Raw genomic sequence first — 22,898 nt, 5'->3', positions numbered from 1 at the left:
CCAGGGTTCTGACTCGACATATGACAGCTCAAACAGGTAAAGGTAGATCCAGCCATGACGCTAGCGGCTAGGCTACGCTAGGCTAGTTCAGGCTGGATCAAGCGCGAAACAAGACCGAGATGACCACGAAACGAGCATGAGACACACGCGAATCAAGCGCGAAACAAGACCGAGATGACCACGAAACAAGCATGAGACATGCAAGCCTCGAAATAACGGGCCGGACACGGTCAATGACCGGCGCAAAAATCAGTTTTGACCGACTCCAAACTCAAGGTTCCGGACACTATGACCGACGCAATTTTTTTGCCGTAATATATATTTTTAATAGGGAAAAACAGCGCGGTGAACATGCCCAAAGCGATTCCTCTGCACAAACTCGGGCGCGCTGTACTACAGACCACGATTATTGCTGTAGTTCTACAGCGGTATCTGTCCGTGATCTAATGTCGATGAAAGCGGGCATCTGATTGGCCGCTGCGTTCGGTTGTGTTCGGTTGTACTCGGAAATGCCCAGTCTAATTTTGCGCCACAAGTGATTTCGAGGTTGGCAGGCGTCAATGTTATGAAGGCATGGTTGTAACGGTGAATTTACCATGTCAGGCTGCAATACCAAACCCGGCCACTAGGGGCGCGGCGCCTAATGAGCAGACAAACTTTCTTTGTGTTTTTATTCTTGATATGTGCCTCGGAGATGTTGTTAGCTCTTCCCTTTAGCCCCGTTTTTGTGTGTTAGTAGTTAGTGTGCGTCCATGAGACAGGTGGGTGTTTTGCTGTGCTTTATTGTGGGGTTAGAGATGAAAGTCGGAATGCTTGGTGTTGTTACAGAGGTTTAATATGCATATTACCTGGACCAGCTTCCAGCTAAGAGCTAAGCGCTAACGCTAATGCTAAGATAACCTGTAATTCCGTGTTCTTTAGCTAGATCTTGCTGGTATCATTTGGGCCTCTGTATTTATAAGTCAGCCTTATATGCATGTCCTTTAGAGTATGTTTCCTTTGGTGCCATTAGGGTAGTCTGATTATTATTTGTGAATAGATTAATAGTAGAGGCTTTGAGGCCTATCCTTTTTCATGAGGCTGCAGAGTGCTTGTTTATGTCCTGTTGGAAACTATATATGTATGTATATATATGATTGTTTATATATTGTCATTTAAGTAATCACCGTTTATTAGTATTATTATTAGTATCAGAGCACTGCTTGTGTTATTGCTACTGGATTACTTTATATGGAAATTGTTCTAATATTATGTTTATCGGTTTTGTTTACAGAACCACACACACACACATACACACACACATAGACGCTCATTATCTTCAATAAAAGGAAGTAACAATCCATCCTGCTTCAGTGCATTCTGACCGATGCCCACTCCGCGATCACAACTCTACTGAACTTGCCAGTAGGAGTGAAGCCCTCTTTTAAGATTGAGGTGTTTCAGAAGTCTCTCTTACAAATTGTGGTCCTTCGAGCTGGATAAGGGTGATTACGGAGTGAAGATGGATTATGATCTTCAGAGGAGCGGTGCCCGTCCACGGAGAACAGTACGACCTCCGGGATGAATGAGAGATTACGAGGGATACACAGGGCAACCTGCTCCACCAGAGCAGCACAGATCAGAGGGAGTCGCCGAGATGACACCCCTCCCACCTCACCAGGGACCATTGCAGGAAGTATCTCATCCCAGAGGTATGTTGGAACATCTGTCCCACACGAGTTCATGAACATTGTGCAGCAGCTACAAGAGGACAACAGGCGTCTTCAGCTGACGGTTACGGATATGAGGAGGCAACTAGATCGTGGCCCCTATTCTACTGGCCTACACCCAGTGCAGGCGGCAAGCGTCAGTAGCATTTCACCCAATGACACCTGGCTCTCCTCACATCCTCCCACCCAGACTTCACTGCATCAGGGACAGCCCACTTTACATGCAGCACAAGGATGTACTGAGGAACCAGAGGAGTGGCCCATTCCCCCACCTCCAGTTCATCTCCCATGTGACAATCCTGACCCCCCACACGTGAAGTTTGCTCCACCCCCCCAGCCACCGGCCATTGCCCAAGAGCTCAGCCAGCGTCTGCAGGAGCTACATGTGCAACGTACCGCAGCTGCAGTTACCACTAATACGGACACCCAAAACCGTGTGTCACAGCTCGCCCCAATATCTCAGACTTTTAGCACTAGTGTGGTGGGCAACATACTCTCTCCTCAACAAGTGTCTACCCCTACTCTGCCACTAACCACAAGGGAAAAGACCTACCGAGGCCCAACACCATCAATCCCAGAGTTCACACGAGCTGACCCCAGACAATTTGCTTGTTTAAGACTGGCTTTGGACAATATTCTCCCAGCCGACGCTACGGAGAGATTTAAATACCAGGTGTTACGTGATCACCTCCACTTTGAAGAGGCTCTTCTGGTTGCTGACTCCTACAGTAACTCTGTTCGTCCATACACTGACACCATGGCCTCCCTAATCAAGCACTTTGGTCAGCCACACCACCTGTCACTACAAAGAATAGCAGAGTTGATGGATGAGCCCAACATTCGCTCCAATGACATTACAAGTTTCAGAAAGTTTGCTCTAAGAGTTCGAGCACTAGTCGGCATGTTGGAGCAGCTCGGTCAAGATGGTTGCATAGAGCTACAGTGCGGGTCTCATGTGGCGAGACTCTCCAGGAAACTTCCTCAAGAACTACGAGCTGCCTTCCGCCGCTACCTCTATCCACAGAATAAGGGTGTGCCCTCACTGTAAGACTTTGCTGAGTGGTTGGAGTATGAGCTGGTCATTCAAGAGGGTGGAGATAGAGTCGACAAAGCTGACGAGAATCCAAGAGACAGAAGCAGCACGAGAAGAGATAAAAGAGCTTCAAGAGGGACTACCACAGTATTGCTTGGCGCCACTCAAGACGCCGCACCCCGAGAGCCCCCAGCCCCTCCTACTCCAGAAGGTCAGAACAGGCCCAAAGCACCCTGCATTTTCTAGAACAGTGTGCCAACTTCAAACTGCTAGCAAAGGAGCAGAAGACCAACTGGATTAAGTCAAACAACCACTGCTGGCGCTGTGGGCGGAACCATCAAGCCGCTCAGTGTCAACTTAGAGTGCAATGCAGGACATGCAAAGGTAAACATCTTGAGGCCCTGCACGAAGTGAACCTGCGTCCAACTGCACCCAGACCAGCAAACCAAATGGGAACTGAGCCCGAGTCCAAACCATCCACAGATGTTCTCTATCTAGATCGGCAAGCAGGATGCAACTAAGTCCTCCTAAAGATCATTAAAGTTATCCTGCAGAACGGTGGGCACACACTCGAGACATTTGCAATCCTCGATGATGGATCGGAGAGGACAATTCTGCTACAAGAAGCCACTCAAAGGCTGCAACTACAGGGGATCCCTGAGAGTCTCTCACTGCGCACTGTGAGAACATTACATGGGGCATCAGTGACCTTCAAAGTTTCGCCAGCCAATCAGCCAAGTAAGACCTTCACCATTGAGGGTGCCTTCACTGCAGATGATCTAGGCCTTGCTAAGCACTCATATCCTGTAGCAGCACTTCAGCAAAAGTACAGACATTTGCGAAAACTACCAATACATCCCTTTGCAAATGCACAGCCACTGCTACTGATCGGCTCGGACTGTCCCCACTTGGTCACCCCAATCCAACCTGTGTGCCTTGGTCCCCCAGGAGGCCCCGCCGCAGTCAAGACCAGGCTGGGTTGGGCACTACAAGGACCCGTTACGTCTATCCGACAACACAGTCAACCCCAACAATGACTCTTCCTCTCAACTGCATCCCACCAAACAGAGCTCTTCAGTCAGGTGGAAAAGTTGTGGCAACTTGACATTCTGCCTTACAGAAATGAGAAGCTTGGCACCCGGTCCCTGAGAGAGCAACAAGCCATGAGTCTTCTAGATGCAAAGACCACCAGAGTGAATGTGGAAGGTATAAATCGATATGCCACTCCCCTCCTACGTGTCAACAACATGCCCATACTATCTGTGCAACACGAGACAGTCCTCCCCAGTTTGCGGGGCACTGAAAAACGCCTCAGCCGATCCCCAGAGAAAGCTGCAGCTCACCAAGCAGAGATTCAAGAGCTAACAGATAAGCACACCTGGCGGTACGTGACATCAGTCTAAAATGCCGCGGATGACCTGACCAGAGGAAAAAGACTACAAGAACTTGTCAGTCCATCTCGCTGGGCATGTGGACCCTCATTTTTATTGCAACCGCCACAGCAATGGCCAGATCACCCAGTTCCCCCATGTGAAGACTTTGTCGCAGAAGAACGCCGCAGGCCCACCACATGCCTTGCCACATCTCTGAACAATGACCCAGTGCCTGAGGCTGAACAATTTGACAGTTTCAGCGACCTATTAAAGGAGACAGCAAAGTGCCTTCATGGGGCGGCCAGCGTGCCTGGAGACAGCCTTTCAGCAGACGACTTCAAAGCAGCCAAACTTTGCATCCTGAGATCTGCTCAAAGGGACAGTTTCCCTGACAAAGTTCAGAGCCTTTCAGCAGGGAAACCAGTGCTTGCAACGAGTCGCCTCAACACCCTGGCTCCTGAGTTTGACCAGTTACTGCAGCTCATACGAGTAGGTGGCCGACTCAGACGCTGCCAGGACATTGAAGCTGATGCCATGCATCCTGTAGTCCTGGAACCGAAGCACCCTGCGACTAGGTTACTCATCAAGCAGGCAGACACTGAGCTGAAACATCCCGGGGCAGAGAGAGTGTTTGCCGAACTGAGAAGGAGATTCTGGATCTTGCGCGGCCGTGAAGCCATCAGGCGGGAACAACGTTCCTGTCCAGAGTGTCAGAGGTGGAGAGCCAAGCCAGTCAACCCAAAAATGGCTGATCTTCCTCTCTCCCGCCTTAGGGTAAACCAGCCAGTCTTCTACTCCACTGGCATTGACTGCTTTGGCCCAATGCAAGTTAAAGTTGGACGAAGAAATGAGAAGCGCTGGGGCTTGCTCTTTAAATGCTTGACAACTCGAGCTGTCCATATTGAGGTACTGTCCAGCATCAACACTGACTCTTTCCTAATGGCACTAAGAAGATTTATCTCTCATAAACCTGCAGAGATACTGTGCGATCAAGGCACCAACTTCCGAGGTGGCGACCGGGAGCTACGGGAAACCTTCAACGCCCTGCATCCACCCTTACAGGCCCAACTAGCAGAGTACCAGATCAAGTTCCGCTTCAATCCTCCAAGTGCTCCACACTTTGGTGGGTCCTGGGAGCGGGAGATCAGATCCATCAAAGCAGCCCTAACATCTACTCTGGGCTCCCAAGTCGTAAGCTCAGAAGTACTCCAAACCGTGTTGATTGAGATAGAGGGAATACTCAACTCGAAACCACTGGGGTACGTGTCTTCTGACCTGGCCGACTCAGATCCCATTACCCCAAACCTGTTGCTGATGGGGCGGCTCGACCCTTCCCTTCCCAAGTGACGTATCACGATTTGGACCTGTCAAGTTTTAACGGACCGTTTTTGGACACACTTTCTGCGCCGCTACCTGCCAGCCCTACAAACTAGATCCAAGTGGCAGAAGGACACATCGCCCATTCAAGTTGGCACGGTAGTGATGATCAAAGACCCTCAACTACCCAGGGCGTCTTGGCCTGTTGGAAAGATCAGCAAAGTTTTCCCAGGCGCTGATGGTTCAGTTTGCTCTGCCGAAGTCAAAGTGAGGGACCGGACATATGTGAAACCCGTGAGTCGGCTCATTCGACTCCCTGCGGTGCCGGACCAAGATGGACAGTAAAGGCACATACTTCAAACTTGCTGGCACAAGTTTGGGGGCGTCAATGTTATGAAGGCATGGTTGTAACGGTGAATTTACCATGTCAGGCTGCAATACCAAACCCGGCCACTAGGGGCGCGGCGCCTAATGAGCAGACAAACTTTCTTTGTGTTTTTATTCTTGATATGTGCCTCGGAGATGTTGTTAGCTCTTCCCTTTAGCCCCGTTTTTGTGTGTTAGTAGTTAGTGTGCGTCCATGAGACAGGTGGGTGTTTTGCTGTGCTTTATTGTGGGGTTAGAGATGAAAGTCGGAATGCTTGGTGTTGTTACAGAGGTTTAACATGCATATTACCTGGACCAGCTTCCAGCTAAGAGCTAAGCGCTAACGCTAATGCTAAGATAACCTGTAATTCCGTGTTCTTTAGCTAGATCTTGCTGGTATCATTTGGGCCTCTGTATTTATAAGTCAGCCTTATATGCATGTCCTTTAGAGTATGTTTCCTTTGGTGCCATTAGGGTAGTCTGATTATTATTTGTGAATAGATTAATAGTAGAGGCTTTGAGGCCTACCCTTTTTCATGAGGCTGCAGAGTGCTTGCTTATGTCCTGTTGGAAACTATATATGTAAGATAAGATAAGATAATCCTTTATTGTATGTATATATATGATTGTTTATATATTGTCATTTAAGTAATCACCGTTTATTAGTATTATTATTAGTATCAGAGCACTGCTTGTGTTATTGCTACTGGATTACTTTATATGGAAATTGTTCTAATATTATGTTTATCTGTTTTGTTTACAGAACCACACACACACACACACACACAGAGAAACTTATGTACGCTCATTATCTTCAATAAAAGGAAGTAACAATCCATCCTGCTTCAGTGCATTCTGACCGATGCCCACTCCGCGATCACAACTCTACTGAACTAGCCAGTTGGAGTGAAGCCCTCTTTTAAGATTGAGGTGTTTCAGAAGTCTCTCTTACAGTCAATCTCCTCAGTCTTTTTAAAGTTGTTTGCAACAAAAGCTGTAATTTTGCACATTAGGGACAATGTCAATGTGGAAGTATCCAAGGGCCCCAAGGGCCCCGCCCCCTTTGGAGTTGTTAGCATCGTGGCAATGTGTATATGTTAGTAGTTTATTTTGTAGGCTGTTATTTTATATATTCCACAAGATCTCCTTGTGTCAAATGCTGTAAACAGTATTTATTTTGTATCTAATAAACATTATTATAATAAATTATACAGTTTTAAAGATCATGATCTCTGGTTTACATGAATTCCGTATTTGTGCTCTTCATATCAAATAACAGATAAAAGTACTTTAAATTGTTTTACATGCTAATAACCAGGTTTAAAACAACACATTTATCTTGTTCTTATGACGCCGCGATGCAGCGCGTGCTTGCGGGCCCCTGAAATTGCTGGGGGGCCCCTAACTTTTTTAGGTAGGGGGCCCCCCTGGCCTCTAACTTTGAAAATCTATTTCTCAGCCTGTAAATGATAACGAGACATGTTAATAAAAGTTCATTTTTCATCAATTATGTCATTTTGTTTTCCTTTCCTTGTGACCGATTCAGAATTAGCCATGACAGGTACAAAATGATCGGTACCTGTCATGTTGACAGGGACGTAAAAAAATAATGATTTCAAGGCTTGGACATGCTGTGTATTTAATGTGTATTATTGTTGTGAATTGTAATGTGTATTATTGTTGAATTAAAACTGCATTATTGTTGCATTAAAGGTGTATTATTGTTGAATTAAAACTGTATTATTGTTGCATTAAAGGTGCATTATTGTAACATTAAAGGTGCATTATTGTTGCATTAAAGGTGTATTATTGTTGAATTAAAACTGTATTATTGTTGCATTAAAGGTGCATTATTGTTTGCATTAAAGGTGTGTTATTTTTGGATTAAAGGTGCATTATTGTTGAATTAAAGATGTATTATTGTTGAAATAACGGTGCATTATTGTTGGATTAAAGGTGTTTTATTGTTGGATTAAAGGTGTATTATTGTTGTATTGATTGATTGATTGTTTTAGTTGGGGACGGCGCGATGAGTCACGTGACGCATGAAAAGATAAACACACATTCTTTTCCAAGCGCCACTGTTTCTGAGATAACGTCACTCCTTCCAAATATTATGGCTAAGCATGGAGGAGCTAAACAGCTGATTGTGCACGTGGGTGCAGTGGACATGCGGCGGGAACAGACTGAAGTTTTGAAAAAATACTTCTTGAAGTTATTCGACGTGCTTGATAAAATGGAAATCAAAACATTCATAAGTGGACCTCTTCCAAACATCGACAGGAGGATAAACAAGTTTAGCCGGCTTCTTCAGCTGAACACATGGCTGTCCAAAGAGTGTTCCCCGAGAGGACTACACTATATTGAGAACTTCTATCTATTCTGGAAACGAGAGGACCTGTTTAAGAGAAATGGCCCCCACCTATGCAGAGGTGGAGTGAGGGTGCTGACAGAGAACCTGCTCCACGCTCTGAGGCATTGGACTGGGCCTGGACAGGGTCCTGAGCAGATAGTTAGAGAAGAGAGGAATGAGAGAAGAATTCCTGCTCCATCAGCCAGAGACCGAGCCAATGTTTCAACATCAAAAGCACCACAACCTCAGCCTCCACCAAAGGATTCATCAGCAGCTGCTCCACCACCACCAGCAAAGGATTCAGCTCCAGCTGCTCCACATTCACCTCCACCGCCTCCAGCAAAGGAACAATCTTCAAAGGCCTTGGACCCATCTGTGACAAGCCCAACAACATCCCTGTCATCGCCCCTGCCTTCACACCAGCCCTGGGTTCCCCCTGCAACATCTACTCCCACTAAAGATTCATCATTCTCCTTCTCATCTCCACTCTCACCCATGGGCCTTCCCAGCCATTTTGAAAGTCTGATCAAATCAGGCATTAAGATGGCTCCACTCACGCCCAATATAGCAAGGGCTATGCCGACTACACCAACAAAAGCCCCACCACCCATCCCCCCTCGCCTTTCACCTGGTATCTCCCATAGCTTGGATGCACTGGGTCTCAGCGTTGCCGGGACTTATTGTCACATTAAAAATCAAACCAACCCGGGGCCCTATGTAAAAAGAGCCCCCCCTAGTGCTATTTCTTTAGCCACATCATCACAGAGATGGAAAAACAAAATGCGAGTCAGGCCCAATCTGAGAAATGTGATTCATATTCCCTGTGAAAAGATAAAGCCCAGTCTCACTGAAACTAGTCTGAAACTTGCTGTGCTAAATGTCAGATCCTTATGTAACAAATCTCTCTTAATTAATAATTTTATTTCTTCTTATAATCTTGATTTTATGTTTTTAACTGAAACATGGCTTGACAAAAACACAGGAAATGTAGTTCTGATAGAATCTGCTCCACCCAACTTTAAGTTTGAATCTGAAACACGAGAAAACAAAAAAGGGGGTGGAGTCTGTGCTGTCTTTAGAGATGAAATAATTACCCGCAGGTTGTCTTTTGGGGTGTTTTCATCATTTGAGTATGTATCCTTTAAAATGGAGCTAAAACGGTCTCCATCCATTCTCCTCATTGTTTTATACAAGCCTCCCCAGCACTGCCAAAGTTTTATTGATGATTTTACTGAGATGCTTTCAGTCATATGCACAGACTTTGATGGTTTGGTCATTACAGGTGATTTCAATGTGCATGTTGATTATATTTGTGACAGAAACGCTAAAGAGCTTGATGCTGTCCTTGAAACCTTCAGTCTTACTCAGCATGTGAGAGGCCCCACCCACAGCAAAGGACACACTCTAGATCTCATAATTACAAAGGGGGTAAATATTTCAAATGTTAATGTGATCGATGTTGCTCTGTCTGATCATTTCTGTGTCTTCTTTGACCTGTCTGTTTCTCCCAAACCTCCGGTTGGTCCTGCAGTTGTTCAGAGGAGACACATAAGTGAAGGCACAGGTGCACTGTTTATGGAAATGATAAACTTTGAAAATGTCTCATGTTCTAATGTAAATGATTTGTTGAACTCTGTTACATCTAGTGTTTTGAATGTTCTGGACACCATCGCCCCTATAAAGGCTAAAATGGTTAAAAATAAGCGGAAGGCGCCGTGGAGAAATGATGATTCGGTCAGGGCACAGAAAAGGGAGTGCCGCAGGGCCGAACGGAAATGGCGCAAGTCAAAGCTCCAGGTTCAAAAAGAGATTTACAAAGAAAAGCTGAACATGTACAACCTAATCTTATGTAGAACTAGGGAAAGATATTTTTCTGAAATAATTGGAAGCTGCAGTAACAACTCGCGTGTCCTGTTTGCCACAGTAAACAGATTAACAAACCCTCCAGCTCAGCTGCCGTTAGAACTCATTTCCACATCCAAGTGTAATGAGTTTGCATTATTCTTTAATGACAAAGTTCAGGGCATTAAAACTGCTATAAATCCCACAATGCAAAAAAATACCCTAAAACCACCAAGACACTTAGAGCTAACTCACTTTGCACCAGTAACTGACAAAACTGTCCATGAGATCATCACCAGTCTGAGTTCATCTACATGCTGCCTTGATGTGTTACCCACCAAATTTCTAAAGTCTGTGCTGAACAGTTTGTTAGCACCACTCACTCACATAGTTAACATGTCGCTTCAATCTGGAACATTCCCAATGTCTTTGAAAACTGCGGTCATAAAGCCTCTCCTAAAGAAGAGCAGTCTTGATGCCGCAGTACTGAGTCATTACCGGCCCATCTCTAATCTGCCATTTTGGGGCAAAGTCCTTGAAAAGGTTGTTTACCAACAGCTCACAGATTTCCTCTTAATAAACAACTCATTTGATGTTTTTCAGTCAGGTTTTAGACCTTATCACAGCACTGAGACTGCTCTTGTCAAGGTGACAAATGACATCCGCCTGAACACTGACACGGGCAAAGCCTCAGTCTTAATTCTGTTAGATCTGAGTGCTGCTTTTGACACTGTCGATCATGGGATCCTCTTACAGAGACTAGAGGACTGGGTGGGCATCACTGGCACTGCCCTAAACTGGTTAAGGTCCTATCTGGAAGACAGGAAGTACTTTGTTGAAATTGGTAGCTGTGTCTCAGACCACATGACCCTGCGTTTGTCTCCAGTAGATTAGACTACTGTAACAGCCTGCTCACTGGTCTCTCCAAACGAGCTGTAAAACAGCTGCAGTACATCCAGAACGCTGCTGCTCAGGTCCTGACTAGAACCAGGAAGTATGATCACATTAGTCCTGTTCTCAGGTCTCTGCACTGGCTCCCTGTGGCTCAGAGAATAGACTTTAAAGCAGCTCTGCTTGTGTACAAGTCTCTCCATGGCCTAGCACCAAAGTACATCTTGGATATGTTAGTGCCATATGAACCATCTCGGACTCTGAGGACCTCAGGGACCGGCCTCCTGCTGGTGCCAGAGTCAGGACTAAACATGGGGAATCTGCGTTTCAGTTTTATGCAGCTAAAATCTGGAACAGTCTTCCTGAAGATGTGAGACAGGCTTCTACTCTGACAATGTTCATACGTTCATACGTCATAAGGCGCTGGTACAGCTGGCAGCCCGGTGTAAACGCTCTCTCTTCTTTCTCACACTTGTTGTGCTTTATCTCCTATATTTTGTAAATATAGTTAGTATGTTTTTTCTACTTTACTGTACGATAGGGACACGCGCTGGAATAGTTTTTTAATTCAACTGTTTTTGACTTTTTTCGGCTGGATTTGAGCGTTTTTCGTTGCGTTCGTTGTGTTGTTGTGACGTGAGCTAGCTCCGAGCGAGCCCACCAGCCCCCCCCCCCCCCGCGCCCTCCGGCCGCGCTAAAGTACGGCGTGTCGTCGGTACACGTTTATATACACGTTTATATGAAAGAGGAACTTCACGAACGATCGGGACACGCACTGGAATCGCTTTAAATTAACTTGTTTTGACTTTATTCGGCTGGATTGAGTGTTTTCGTCGTGTCGTGGCGATGTGTCTTGGCTCCGGCCCCGCCCCCCGGCTCCGGCCCCGCCCCCGTACCGTGTTTACACAAAGGAGGAACTCATGAAACTGCGGAGAACAGTCGTCTTACCCGGAGATCGTCACGTTATCCCGGCGCAATACTGACCTAACCTAATACTGATGTGCAGTTCTGTCGTATGTGCAATTACTGTGAAATTCATGTGCAGTCTATGTGCTGTCGTGACACATATTCATGTGCAATTACTGTCGGGATCACATGCAATGGTATTTATTTATTTATTTGTCTATGGGAGTTTTTATTTGTTTATAGGAGATCTTCTACTGAAAGTGTTTTTCAGACTTCCTATAAGTGATCTGTTCTTCTGTATCTACCTCTGTATCTACCTGCGTTGCACCAATGAAATTTCCCCATGTGGGACAATAAAGGAATATCTTATCTTATCTTCAAATCTAAGCTAAAAACAGTTTTGTTTAGCTGCGCATATGACTGAAGGGATTTTTTCTTTGCACTCTTCTCTTTTGTTTGTGATTTTATTAGTTTAGAAAATCAGTTGGATTGATAATTTTTATTTTAGTTAATTTTATTGTAGTTAATTTTTATCGTTGCACTCTTCTCTTTTGTTTGTGATTTTATTAGTTTAGAAAATCAGTTGGATTGATAATATTTAATTTCGTTAATTTTATTGTATTTCTGTAATTTCTTTGTGATTTGAATGCATTTTTCCTGCTGTGTGAAGCACTTTGAATTGCCTTGTGTATGAAATGTGCTCTACAAATAAACGTGCCTTGCCTTGCCTTGCCTATTAAAGGTGCATTATTGTTGTATTAGAGGTGCATTATTGTTGCGTTAAAGATGTATTATTGTTGAATTAACGGTGCAATATTGTTGGATTAAAGGTGTATTATTGTTTTATTAAAGGTGTATTATTGTTGCATTAAAGGTGCATTATTGTTGTATTAGAGGTGCATCATTTTTGCATTAAAGGTGTATTATTGTTGTATTAATGGTGCATTATTGTTGGATTAGAGGTGCATTATCTTTGCATTTAAGGTGTATTATTGCTGCATTAAAGGTGCATTATTGTTGCATTAAAGGTGTATTATTGTTGCATTAAAGGTGCATTATTGTTGCATTAAATGTGTGTTGTTGTTGTTGTATTAAAGGTGCGTTATTGTTGGATTAAAGGTGTATTATTGTTGCATTAAAGGTGCATTATTGTTGCATTAAATGTGTGTTGTTGTTGTTGTATTAAAGGTGCGTTATTGTTGCATTAAAGGTGTATTATTGTTGGATTAAAGGTGCATTATTGTTGTTTTAAAGGTGCATTATTTTTGGATTAAAGGTGTATTATTGTTGTAATAAATATGTATTATTTTTGTATTAAAGGTGCATTGTTGTTGTATTAAAGGTGCATTGTTGTTGTATTAAAGGTGTGTTGTTGTTGTATTAAAGGTGCATTATTGTTGTTTTAAAGGTGAATTATTGTTATATTAAAGGTGCATTATTGTTTAATTAAAGGTGCATTATTGTTGAATTAAAGGTGCGTTATTGTTGGATTAAAGGTGTATTATTGTTGCATTAAAGGTGCATTACTGTTGCATTAAAGGTGTGTTATTGTTGTTGTTGTTGTTGTTGTTGTTGTTGTTGTATTAAAGGTGCATTATTGTTGAATTAAAAGTCCATTATTATTGCATTAAAGGTGTATTATTGTTGTATTAAAGGTGCATTATTGTTGTTTTAAAGGTGCATTATTTTTGCATTAAAGGTGTATTATTGTTCTAATAAATATGTATTATTGTTGCATTAAAGGTGCATTATTGTTGCATTAAAGGTGTATTATTGTTGCATTAAAGGTGCATTATTGTTGCATTAAAGGTGTGTTGTTGTTGTTGTTGTTGTTGTATTAAAGGTGCATTATTGTTGAATTAAAAGTGCATTATTGTTGGATTAAAGGTGTATTATTGTTGCATTAAAGGTGCATTATTGTTGTTTTAAAGGTGCATTATTTTTGGATTAAAGGTGTATTATTGTTGTAATAAATATGTATTATTTTTGAATTAAAGGTGCATTGTTGTTGAATTAAAGGTGTGTTGTTGTTGTTGTTGTTGTATTAAAGGTGCATTATTGTTGAATTAAAAGTGCATTATTGTTGTATTAAAGGTGTATTATTGTTGTATTAAAGGTGCATTATCGTTTTGTTAAAAGTGCATTATTGTTGGATTAAAGGTGTATTATTGTTGGATTAAAGGTGCATTATTGTTTATTAAAAGTGCATTATTGTTGGATTAATGGTGTAGTATTGCTGCATAGGAAAAGCTTCAGTTGTATCATCTGGACACTGTTTTGTCATTCTCAAGCTGCAGATCTAGTCTGAGTAAATCCTGCCCACCAGGGGAAACTTAAAACAGTGCAAACAAACAGTTTAACAAGAAGTAAAGTCGATATAGCACGAACAAAAGTAAAATTAGCCACAAAAGTGGAGAAATATCAATTATTTCAAACATAATACACAGCCCAAGTCTACAGGGGGCAAAGGTCACGTAACAGTATCCTCTTTTCAGGGACAATAAGGAAACTTAAAGGACACATATCATGCAAAATGTACTTTTTTAACATTTTAACATTGTTCCTCATCACAGAGACACAGACATTCTCTTGGGGCATTTTAGAGTTTACATTTCTTACCTAACCTACGTTTGCACGTGGGAGGACATCGGAAAGAACCCACAGTAACAATTTTTTTAAAACTCTAATTTTGCCCCTGCAGCTATCGAGAATAGTACATTTATATTTGAACTGCCCTGTGTTTGTAGAAAGTTTTATTGATTTGACTGAACAAACACAGTATGTGTGAGTTGCAGGTGTCCTGACTCGACCTGAGCTGCTGTTTGAGCTGATCACACAGGTGATATTCTCATTGATCACGTTCGCCTACAGAGTCAACAGGTCTGTGGACGACGCAATCAACCTGGCTCTCCACTTCACTCTGCAGCACCTGGACTCCCCGCACCACCTGGACTCACTCTCATCTGGCTCATCTCGGACGGGGATGAGTCTGTTTACAGGAGGGAGGTGAACCAGCTGGTGTCCTAGTAACAACCTGGAGTTCAACGCCCAGAAAACAGTGGAGATGATCGTGGACTTCAGCAAAGTCACAGCCCCCCAGCCCCCCCTCAACCATCACAGACTCTCCCATCTCCACTGTGGAATCCCTTCGCTTTCTCTGCACCACCATCACCCAGGACCTGAAGTGGGGGCCCACTATCAGCTCCCTCATCAAGAAGGCCCAGCAGAGGATGTACTTCCTGCGACAGCTGAGGAAAGCAAAGCTGCCAGCGGAGATGATGGTGCAGTTCTACACGGCCATCATTGAGTCCATCCTCACCTCCTCCATCACCTCCTCCATCACCTCCTCCATCACCGTGTGGTACGCTGGATTCACATCCTGGGACAAACAGAGACTACAGCGCCCTCTGCTGAGAAGGTGATCGGCTGCAGGCTTCCATCTCTGCAGGACCTGTACGTCTCCAGGCAGTGTTGGGAAAGTTCACTTTCTACATGAACTAGTTCAGTTCATAGTTCATAATTCAAAAGTTTGAACTAAGTTCACAGCTCCAAAAAATGAACTAGATCAGTTATTTTTTTCAATATTATGCTCTTATTTTTCTAAATTATTTCCACAGCCCAAATACAACCACAGGCAGCAATTATTTTATTAGTTTAATGTTGAAACTATGTGTCAGATTTCATCTTCATCCAATTTTGAATCCTTACCCAGGATTTACATTCACATTGAAGGGACAGACTTCCCCATGTGTTGCTGTCTCTTCAGCACCACACTAGCAGCAGCAGCAGCAGCTTTCAGCCCCACATTATATTCTCAAAAACATGAGGAAAAACTTGCTGGGCAAAGTTTGTACAGAAATGTTAGATTGTTCCCATCCTCTCCGACCGTATCATAAAACTCACGTAACTGCTCGTAGCAGGGCGACTCCTGCTGCTCTGTTGACACATGTCGCGGTCGCGTCAATGCTGCTTTGTGTTTTGATGCGCATGCGCAGTGCGGTGCGACACGTGAAATCTCTGTCCGTCTCCGCGATCTATCGCCTCTACAACTTTGGAGCTCTCACAGTTGCCAGACACAGGCTCTTTTTGGGCAACTTAACGGTGTTTTTCGCCTGGAAGTCTCTAGAAATCTGACACCTTATTGAGCGATAATAAAAAGAATGAATTTTGCCATTCACAGACACCAGAATGAACGCGTTCATATTATCGTTCGTCAGCAGTAAAACCGTTCGTTCAGCAAAATTATGAACGCGTTCATGAACTTTCGTTCAATGAACGCGTTCAGGCACAACACTGTCAACAGGACTCTGGGACGAGCAGGTCGGATCACAGCCGACCCTTTTCACCCGGCACACAGACTATTTGAGCCACTCCCCTCAGGCAGGAGGCCACTCCCCTCAGGCAGGAGGCCACTCCCCTCAGGCAGGAGGCCACTCCCCTCAGGACCAGAACCTCCCGCCACAAGAACAGTTTCTTTCCCTCTGCTGTTGAACTCATGAACACTGCCTAAGCACCTTGCACTCACTGCACTGTTCACTTCCTATTGCACTACATAACTTTATATTTTATGATGTACATATCATGCCGTTTTGTATTCAGTGTTCAATGTTTTGTTGTTTATGTTGCACCGAATCACAAGGACAAGTTCCTATGTTTGTGAATTTTGTTCATTGACAAATGGCAATGAACCTTATTCTGCTTCTGATTCTGTTTCCACATTCTACAGCACAACGGTGCTGCCCTCTGGTGGACAGAACCTCTCACTGCGCCGTCTCCCTCAGTTTGACCCAGGTCTGGTCCAACAGGAGCTCCTCACTTCTGCCTCTGCCACACAAACGCAGACGGCTCGCTTACAATCCACTCTTCACACAATATATGATGACCCGGGTCAAATGTCAGCACCGGGGTCACACTGCAAGAGGAAAGTGTTATAGTGGTTTAAACAAGAGCATTTTTGGCTGTTTGCATTTTAATTTTAAGATGATAAGTGCAAAATTCTGACTCCTGCAGAGATGACTCCTGAGGTGACTCCTGGAGTCTCCTAGAGTCACCTCAGTCGGAGTCATCTCTGCAGGAGTCACCTCAGGAGTCATCTTTTGGAGTTTGTGTGACTTTTTGTATGTCTTTTGACTGTTCACAAATCTGTGAATGACTCGACCACAGAACATTGGGCCTGAACCAATATCTGGGGAAAACATCCCGATAAACCGTCTCCACTTCGGACCGACTCACTAAACGAATCGAGCACATTTAAACTGTGACTCGACGATTCTAAACGGGTCAAAGCTCAAACTAACACGCTGAAGTCACGCTCATGGATCGCGTGTTGTTCCGGATGCAGCGACGCTCCGGGCTCTTTTCAGGATCAATAGCCGCTTTGGAAAGTCTCGAAAACATTTCCACTGTCAACGTTTGAGCTGCAGCAGGACTTGGATCGGCGACGGCGGCGGTTTGGGCCGGTTCAGGGGACGTTTGCGGCGGGAAACGGAGCGATCGCGGCGTTTTGAGAGCGCAAATCGGCGGCACTGAGCTGGAGACTGTGTGGAGGATGGTGAGCGAGCGCTGCGGTGTGTATTATGGCGAGTTATTTTAGTTTAGTTTGTTTCACACACTTTATTAAGGTGAAAATATGCTAACAGGAGGCTTCTAGACAGAGAATATTCACAAACAAAGATGAAAAAGTAAGAAATTGTTTGACATTTTGATGTGATGATGTAGTAAAAGGCCTTTACGTGTGTTTTAGAGTGTTTAGTCCAGACAAACATCATCAAAATGCGACAACATTGTTTTTTACAGTGAGTAGTCATGGATTGGTCATTATGATGGTTTGCGCTTCCAAATGTTGCCAGCAGAGGGCGCAGACCCCGTTGTGTATTGAATGTCTTCTCTTGAGGCGTTAATCCTTATCACTGACACTACAAGGTTTTTTCATGTGTGTTTTCCAGATTACAATCATCAAAATACGACTATGATTATATTTTTCATAGTCATGATCAGTCGATTAATCGCAGCAGCTTTAGCAGGATGTATGGATTTTATATCATATCTCGTAAACATTATGATCCAGAATAAACAAATATTGATTTTACTGAAGCAGAACGAGCCTCACTTGAGTCTGAGTTTGGGTTGCCATGTTGGGACTAAAAGGATATCTCCATATTTAGGAAGAATATTTTTGTAACAGCGATCAAATTATATATATTTTTTTCTGTTCTTCTCCCCCGACATAAATAAAATAAATAAAATAACTTTATTCCATTGTTTTGGAGTCTGCATGTTCTCCCCGTGTTACTGTGCATTCTCTCCGGCTCCTCACTGTCCAAACACATGCATGTGCACTCTAAATTGGCCCTAATGAATGAATATGAGACACAAAGTGACACATGTGAATGTGTGTCTGTGTGTCTGTCTCTATGGTAACCCTGCGACGAGCTGGCCCCTGTCCAGGGTGAGGCCCAAAGTCACTGAGACAGGCTCTTGTCACCTATGACCCTGAACGGGAACAAGAAAATGAATAAAATAAACTAAAAGTAAATCTTCCTGAGGAGGTGTTTCTGGCATGTCCCACCGGGGCAGACCCAGGACACGCTGGAGAGACTCTGTCTCTGTGTGGCCTGGGAACACCTCGGGATCCCCCCGGAGGACCTGGAGGAAATGTCTGGGGAGAGGGAAGTCTGGCTGTCCCTGCTTAGACTGATGCCCCAGCGGCCCTGGATAAGCAGAAGAAGCTCCAAAATAAGAGTCCGTAAGTGTCAGTTTTTGTTTCATGTGGACCCGCCCAGTGGCCCACAGACGCGACCCTTAAACAGGTCGACAAATCTGACCTCTGACCTCATCTACCGGCGAGTCTCCAACGCCGCCGATTGTCCAAACGGCTCCGAAGCAAGACGATGGAGCCTCTCAGCTGAAGCTAAGTGCTGCTGTAATGGAGTGAAGAAGAGGAAGAGGAGGAAGGTCACTTTGCAGCAGCAGCACAGGAAGAGGGCTGGATCATCACCAGGATCATCACCGCCGCTCTCACACCGACTCGGGGATTTCAGAGCGTCGTTTCTCTTATTTGTACCATCGAAAAGAGGGTTTGAAAAAGGGGCATTTCCGCACGAGGAAAGGGTGAGTTTGGAATGAGTTTGCAGTTTCTTTTTGCAAAATTTGAGCAAATATCGTATAATGATTTCCTGTTGTTTGGTAGATTTAAACTTGAAGAAAGTATGTACATTGGATAAAATTGTGCAGAAATCTTGTTTTTTAAATATGTTTTAGTCACAAATTGATCTTTTATGACCGATGACATCCTTTACCCAACCTCACTTCACATTAAACAATAATTTATTAAAAACACAATATCAAGAAATGTAAATTTATTCAAACTCGTGTTTTTAATTATTGTTTTTTTCGTTGTTGGCTTAAAGATTAAAGGTCAAATATTAACATTTTTACTCTTTTTATTTTATTTTTAACTCTACTCTGACTAAACCAGGACTAAACCAGGACTAAACCAGGTCTAAACCAGGTCTAAACCAGGACTAAATCAGGTCTAAACCAGGTCTAAACCAGGTCTAAACCGGGACTAAACCAGGTCTAAACCAGGACTAAACCAGGACTAAGTCAGGTCTAAACCAGGTCTAAACCAGGTCAAAACCGGGTCTAAACCGGGTCTAAACCGGGACTAAACCAGGACTAAACCAGGACTAAACCAGGACTAAACCAGGTCAAAACCGGGTCTAAACCAGGACTAAACCAGGACTAAACCAGGACTAAACCAGGACTAAACCAGGCCTAAATACTGTCAGGACATGATCAAAATATTTTGGTCCAGGTTCATATTAAAAAGTAACATTTGACTTCATATTTTTTTGCATACTCAATGCGCTGATATAACGCTCCACTGTCTGTCGCTAATATCGTTAGTTGAAACGTTGATTCGGGAGTCGTATTACCACATCTTTCTCTGCAGAGGAAGTTCTCGAGACAGAAAGAGAGAGGGAGAAGAGAGAGGGACAGAGAGAGGGAGAAGAGAGAGGGACAGAGAGAAGTAGAAGAGAGAGGGACAAAGAGAGGGAGAAGAGAGAGGGACAAAGAGAGGGAGAAGAGAGAGGGACAGAGAGAAGTAGAAGAGAGAGGGACAGAGAGAGGGAGAAGAGAGAGGGACAGAGAGAAGTAGAAGAGAGAGGGACAAAGAGAGAGACAGAGAGAGGGAGAAGAGAGAGGGACAGAGAGAAGTAGAAGAGAGAAGGACAGAGAGAGGGAGAAGAGAGAGGGGAAAGAGAGAGGGAAGGAGAGAAGAGAGAGGGAGAAGAGTAAAAGAGCGCACACATGAGGGCGTGGCTTTCACTGTAAACATTGTCCTCATAAATAATGCACAAAGCTGTTTGAAGTGTTTCATTCACATTTAGAGTCAATCTTCTCCGTCAACAGAACAAACAGATCAGATTTTGAGCTCTATTTGTGAAAAGCTGCGTATTCTGACTGAGAAGAGGACGAGTGGAGTGGGATTAAATCGTTGAAGGGGTGACCGTGAACGCAGACTCAACAAACAAAATAAGCTACAAAAGCAGGACAAATATGTGACTAAAAGTGTTAAAACTGTGACAAAAGCAACACAAATGTGTCTAAAAGTGACTAAAATACATCAAAAAGTAAAATAAAAGAGGCAAAAAGCAACAAAAAATGTACTGAAAGCATCAAACTTGCACCAAAAATAAATAAAAATGTGACAAAAAGCGTAAAAAAAAAGTCGAAAAGCCAAAATAAGTGACAAAAACACGACTGAAAGAGACAAACTTTGACTTGATCTCGTGCTAAAGCGCTGTGTTTCCACTGATGCTAACGACTATGTGGAGCCTTAGCAACACAAAGCTAGCAAAGCGTGTTAGCATCAGCTGTTTCCTGTTTATGTCCGCACGGCACTCGCTTTGTCAAGAGCCACAATCTGATATTTCCAGGTCATAATGCGTCTGACATGACCCAAAGCCAAAGCATGACATAAAGAGAGGTTCTTTAGCCACGCCCCTCACATGCAGAGAAGTCGAAGAAATGAGGCAAAACTGTTCCTGTGCACGCTAGCTTTAGCCACGCCCCTCACATGCAGAGAAGTCAAAGAAATGAGGCAAAACTGTTCCTGTGCACGCTCGCTTTAGCAATGCCCCTCACACACGCTAGCTTTAGCCATGCCCCTCACACACTAGCGTTAGCCATGCCCCTCACACACTAGCGTTAGCCACGCCCCTCACATACGCTAGCTTTAGCCATGCCCCACACATACGCTAGCTTTAGCCACGCCCCTCACACACAAACTGGAATGACTAAACGTCTTATTGTGACTCGCTCAGATCGACCTCAGGATTAAAAAGTATAATCTAACGTTCCTTCACCATTGGCGCTAACTCCTCCCCCTTTCCTCTCCCTGCAGCCTGTTCCCGCCGGAGGCCATGCCCGCCCTGGAGACAATCCCGCTGGGCGAGTGCACCCTGTCGCAGTCGCAGGAGCAGCTGTCGCCGCCCCTGTCCCGCACCGAGAGCACCGTCTTCAGCCTGTCGCGGGCGGAGTCGCTGTGGAACTCCTCGCAGCACTCGTCGTCGTCCGCCGCCGCTGCCACGCGCTGCTCTGACGTCTACTGGCTTCCCATACACCTCACGTCCACCGGGGGCAGCTTCCTCTTCTGCGGCGCGGTCATCAGCGGCCTGTACTTCGCCGGACACTGTCGGAAGGTGACCAACATCCTGGGCCCGGCGCTGCTCTCCATCGGGCTGATGGTGTTCGTGGTGGGCGTGGTCCTCATACCTATCACCAGAGAGAACAGGAAGCAGAGCATGAAGAAGCCGTTGTCGTACTATCGCCCGCCGGCGTTCAGCGTGTGAACGTCGCCTTCAGCGTGTGACGTTGCCGGGCGCTTTTTTGAGCACGGCGACGAGCGAGGCGTTTACGAGGAGGAGAGAGAGAGCGGAATGAAACTGTGACGTTTAAGGGGCCTTCACACCGCGGCGGCCAAAGCGTCCAGTTTACGTTCAAAGTCTATGTAAACACGCCTCAAACGCCTCCTGTGTTTTCCGTGGCACGATTTCTGCGTTTTCGTACGCTCTTGACGCTTTGAGCGAGGCGTCCAAAGCAGCTGGCGCCGACATATTCAGCTTTGTCCAACTTTCTGCGGCAGATGCGGCGCAGCAGCCAATCAGAGATGACGCTCCAGTGACGTGCTACGCACGACCCAGAAAAAGACCCAAAAACCTGCAAAAAAAATAAATCCTTAAGACGCAGCTCTTGGAGCAAATAATGATATTGACTAAACTCTGCTCAGCTGTGAAGTATATGCGGGTCCCAGACGGGCCCCGGAGCCCATCGCCTCCGCTTTTGGACTTTGTAAAGTTAATAAACTAAAGCCATGGTCCAACATTAAACTCCATTTACAGCACGAGAAAAGCAACACAGCACAACTCCTCCACTGAGCATGTGCAGGACGACTCGACTCCACTGCGCATGTGCAGGACGACTCGACTCCACTGCGCATGTGCAGGACGACTCGGACGCACGTCTGCTGCTGGTTTTTTTTTTACGGACATTGGACATGAGTCCGGGGCTTCGAGAACGCGCGTCCGGAGCGTTTGTCTTCAAATGTACAGGCGTCCAACTTCTGCGTCGGGCGCGAATTTGACGCCGCGGTCTGTACTAGGCTTTAGACCTCGGCAGGGGGAGGTTGTGACGGATGTGTTTGTGAAACGTCTCCTTAGGGTTAGATAGTGGAGGAGGTGAAGAGGAGGTGAAGAGGAGAAGAGGAGGAGAGAGGAGAGGCTGAGGAGAAGAGGAGCTGAAGAGGAGGAGAGGCAGATGAGGCTCATGGTTCAGGCTGTGAGGTGAGAGGACAGAAAGCGCTCAGTGAAAGCAGAAGCTAAACGTTCCGCCAGCGAGATGAACTCTCACAATACGACTCTTGACAGTTCATCTTGTTCGACTCCTGCCTTTGGCCCCGACCAATCGCAGCGCTGACGACGCCAGAGGGGCCTTTTCCAACTCAATTACATGTTTAAACGAATAAATAAGTTCACGAATACAGATTCAGAACATCCGGAGACCTTTCCTCACAACGTGTTCTGAGGTTTGGGAAGACTCTGAGG

The 22,898-nt window shown here is 44.9% G+C and overlaps 2 protein-coding genes across 2 annotated transcripts; both read left to right on the top strand.

Moving 5' to 3' along the window:
- The first annotated feature begins 1,495 nt into the window (after window positions 1–1,495).
- On the top strand, window positions 1,496–2,917 carry LOC140357614 (uncharacterized). Its single transcript, XM_072442129.1, has 2 exons — window positions 1,496–2,569; window positions 2,623–2,917. Exons 1-2 carry the CDS (start codon window positions 1,561–1,563, stop codon window positions 2,736–2,738), a joined length of 1,125 nt encoding a protein of 374 aa, XP_072298230.1. The 5' UTR covers window positions 1,496–1,560; the 3' UTR covers window positions 2,739–2,917.
- Window positions 2,918–21,193: 18,276 nt separating this feature from the next.
- LOC140357613 (phosphoinositide-interacting protein-like) lies at window positions 21,194–21,848 on the top strand. The gene has a single exon (XM_072442128.1). It carries the CDS (start codon window positions 21,219–21,221, stop codon window positions 21,645–21,647), a length of 429 nt encoding a protein of 142 aa, XP_072298229.1. The 5' UTR covers window positions 21,194–21,218; the 3' UTR covers window positions 21,648–21,848.
- The last annotated feature ends 1,050 nt before the right edge of the window (window positions 21,849–22,898 follow it).

The sequence above is a fragment of the Eucyclogobius newberryi genome, unplaced genomic scaffold (genome assembly GCF_026437365.1).
Source record: "Eucyclogobius newberryi isolate DKJ021-1_F unplaced genomic scaffold, fEucNew1.0.hap1 SCAF_13, whole genome shotgun sequence".
NCBI classification, from domain to species: domain Eukaryota; kingdom Metazoa; phylum Chordata; class Actinopteri; order Gobiiformes; family Gobiidae; genus Eucyclogobius; species Eucyclogobius newberryi.
Note: the sequence above shows the minus strand (reverse complement) of the source record. Positions and strands in the feature narration are given on the sequence as shown.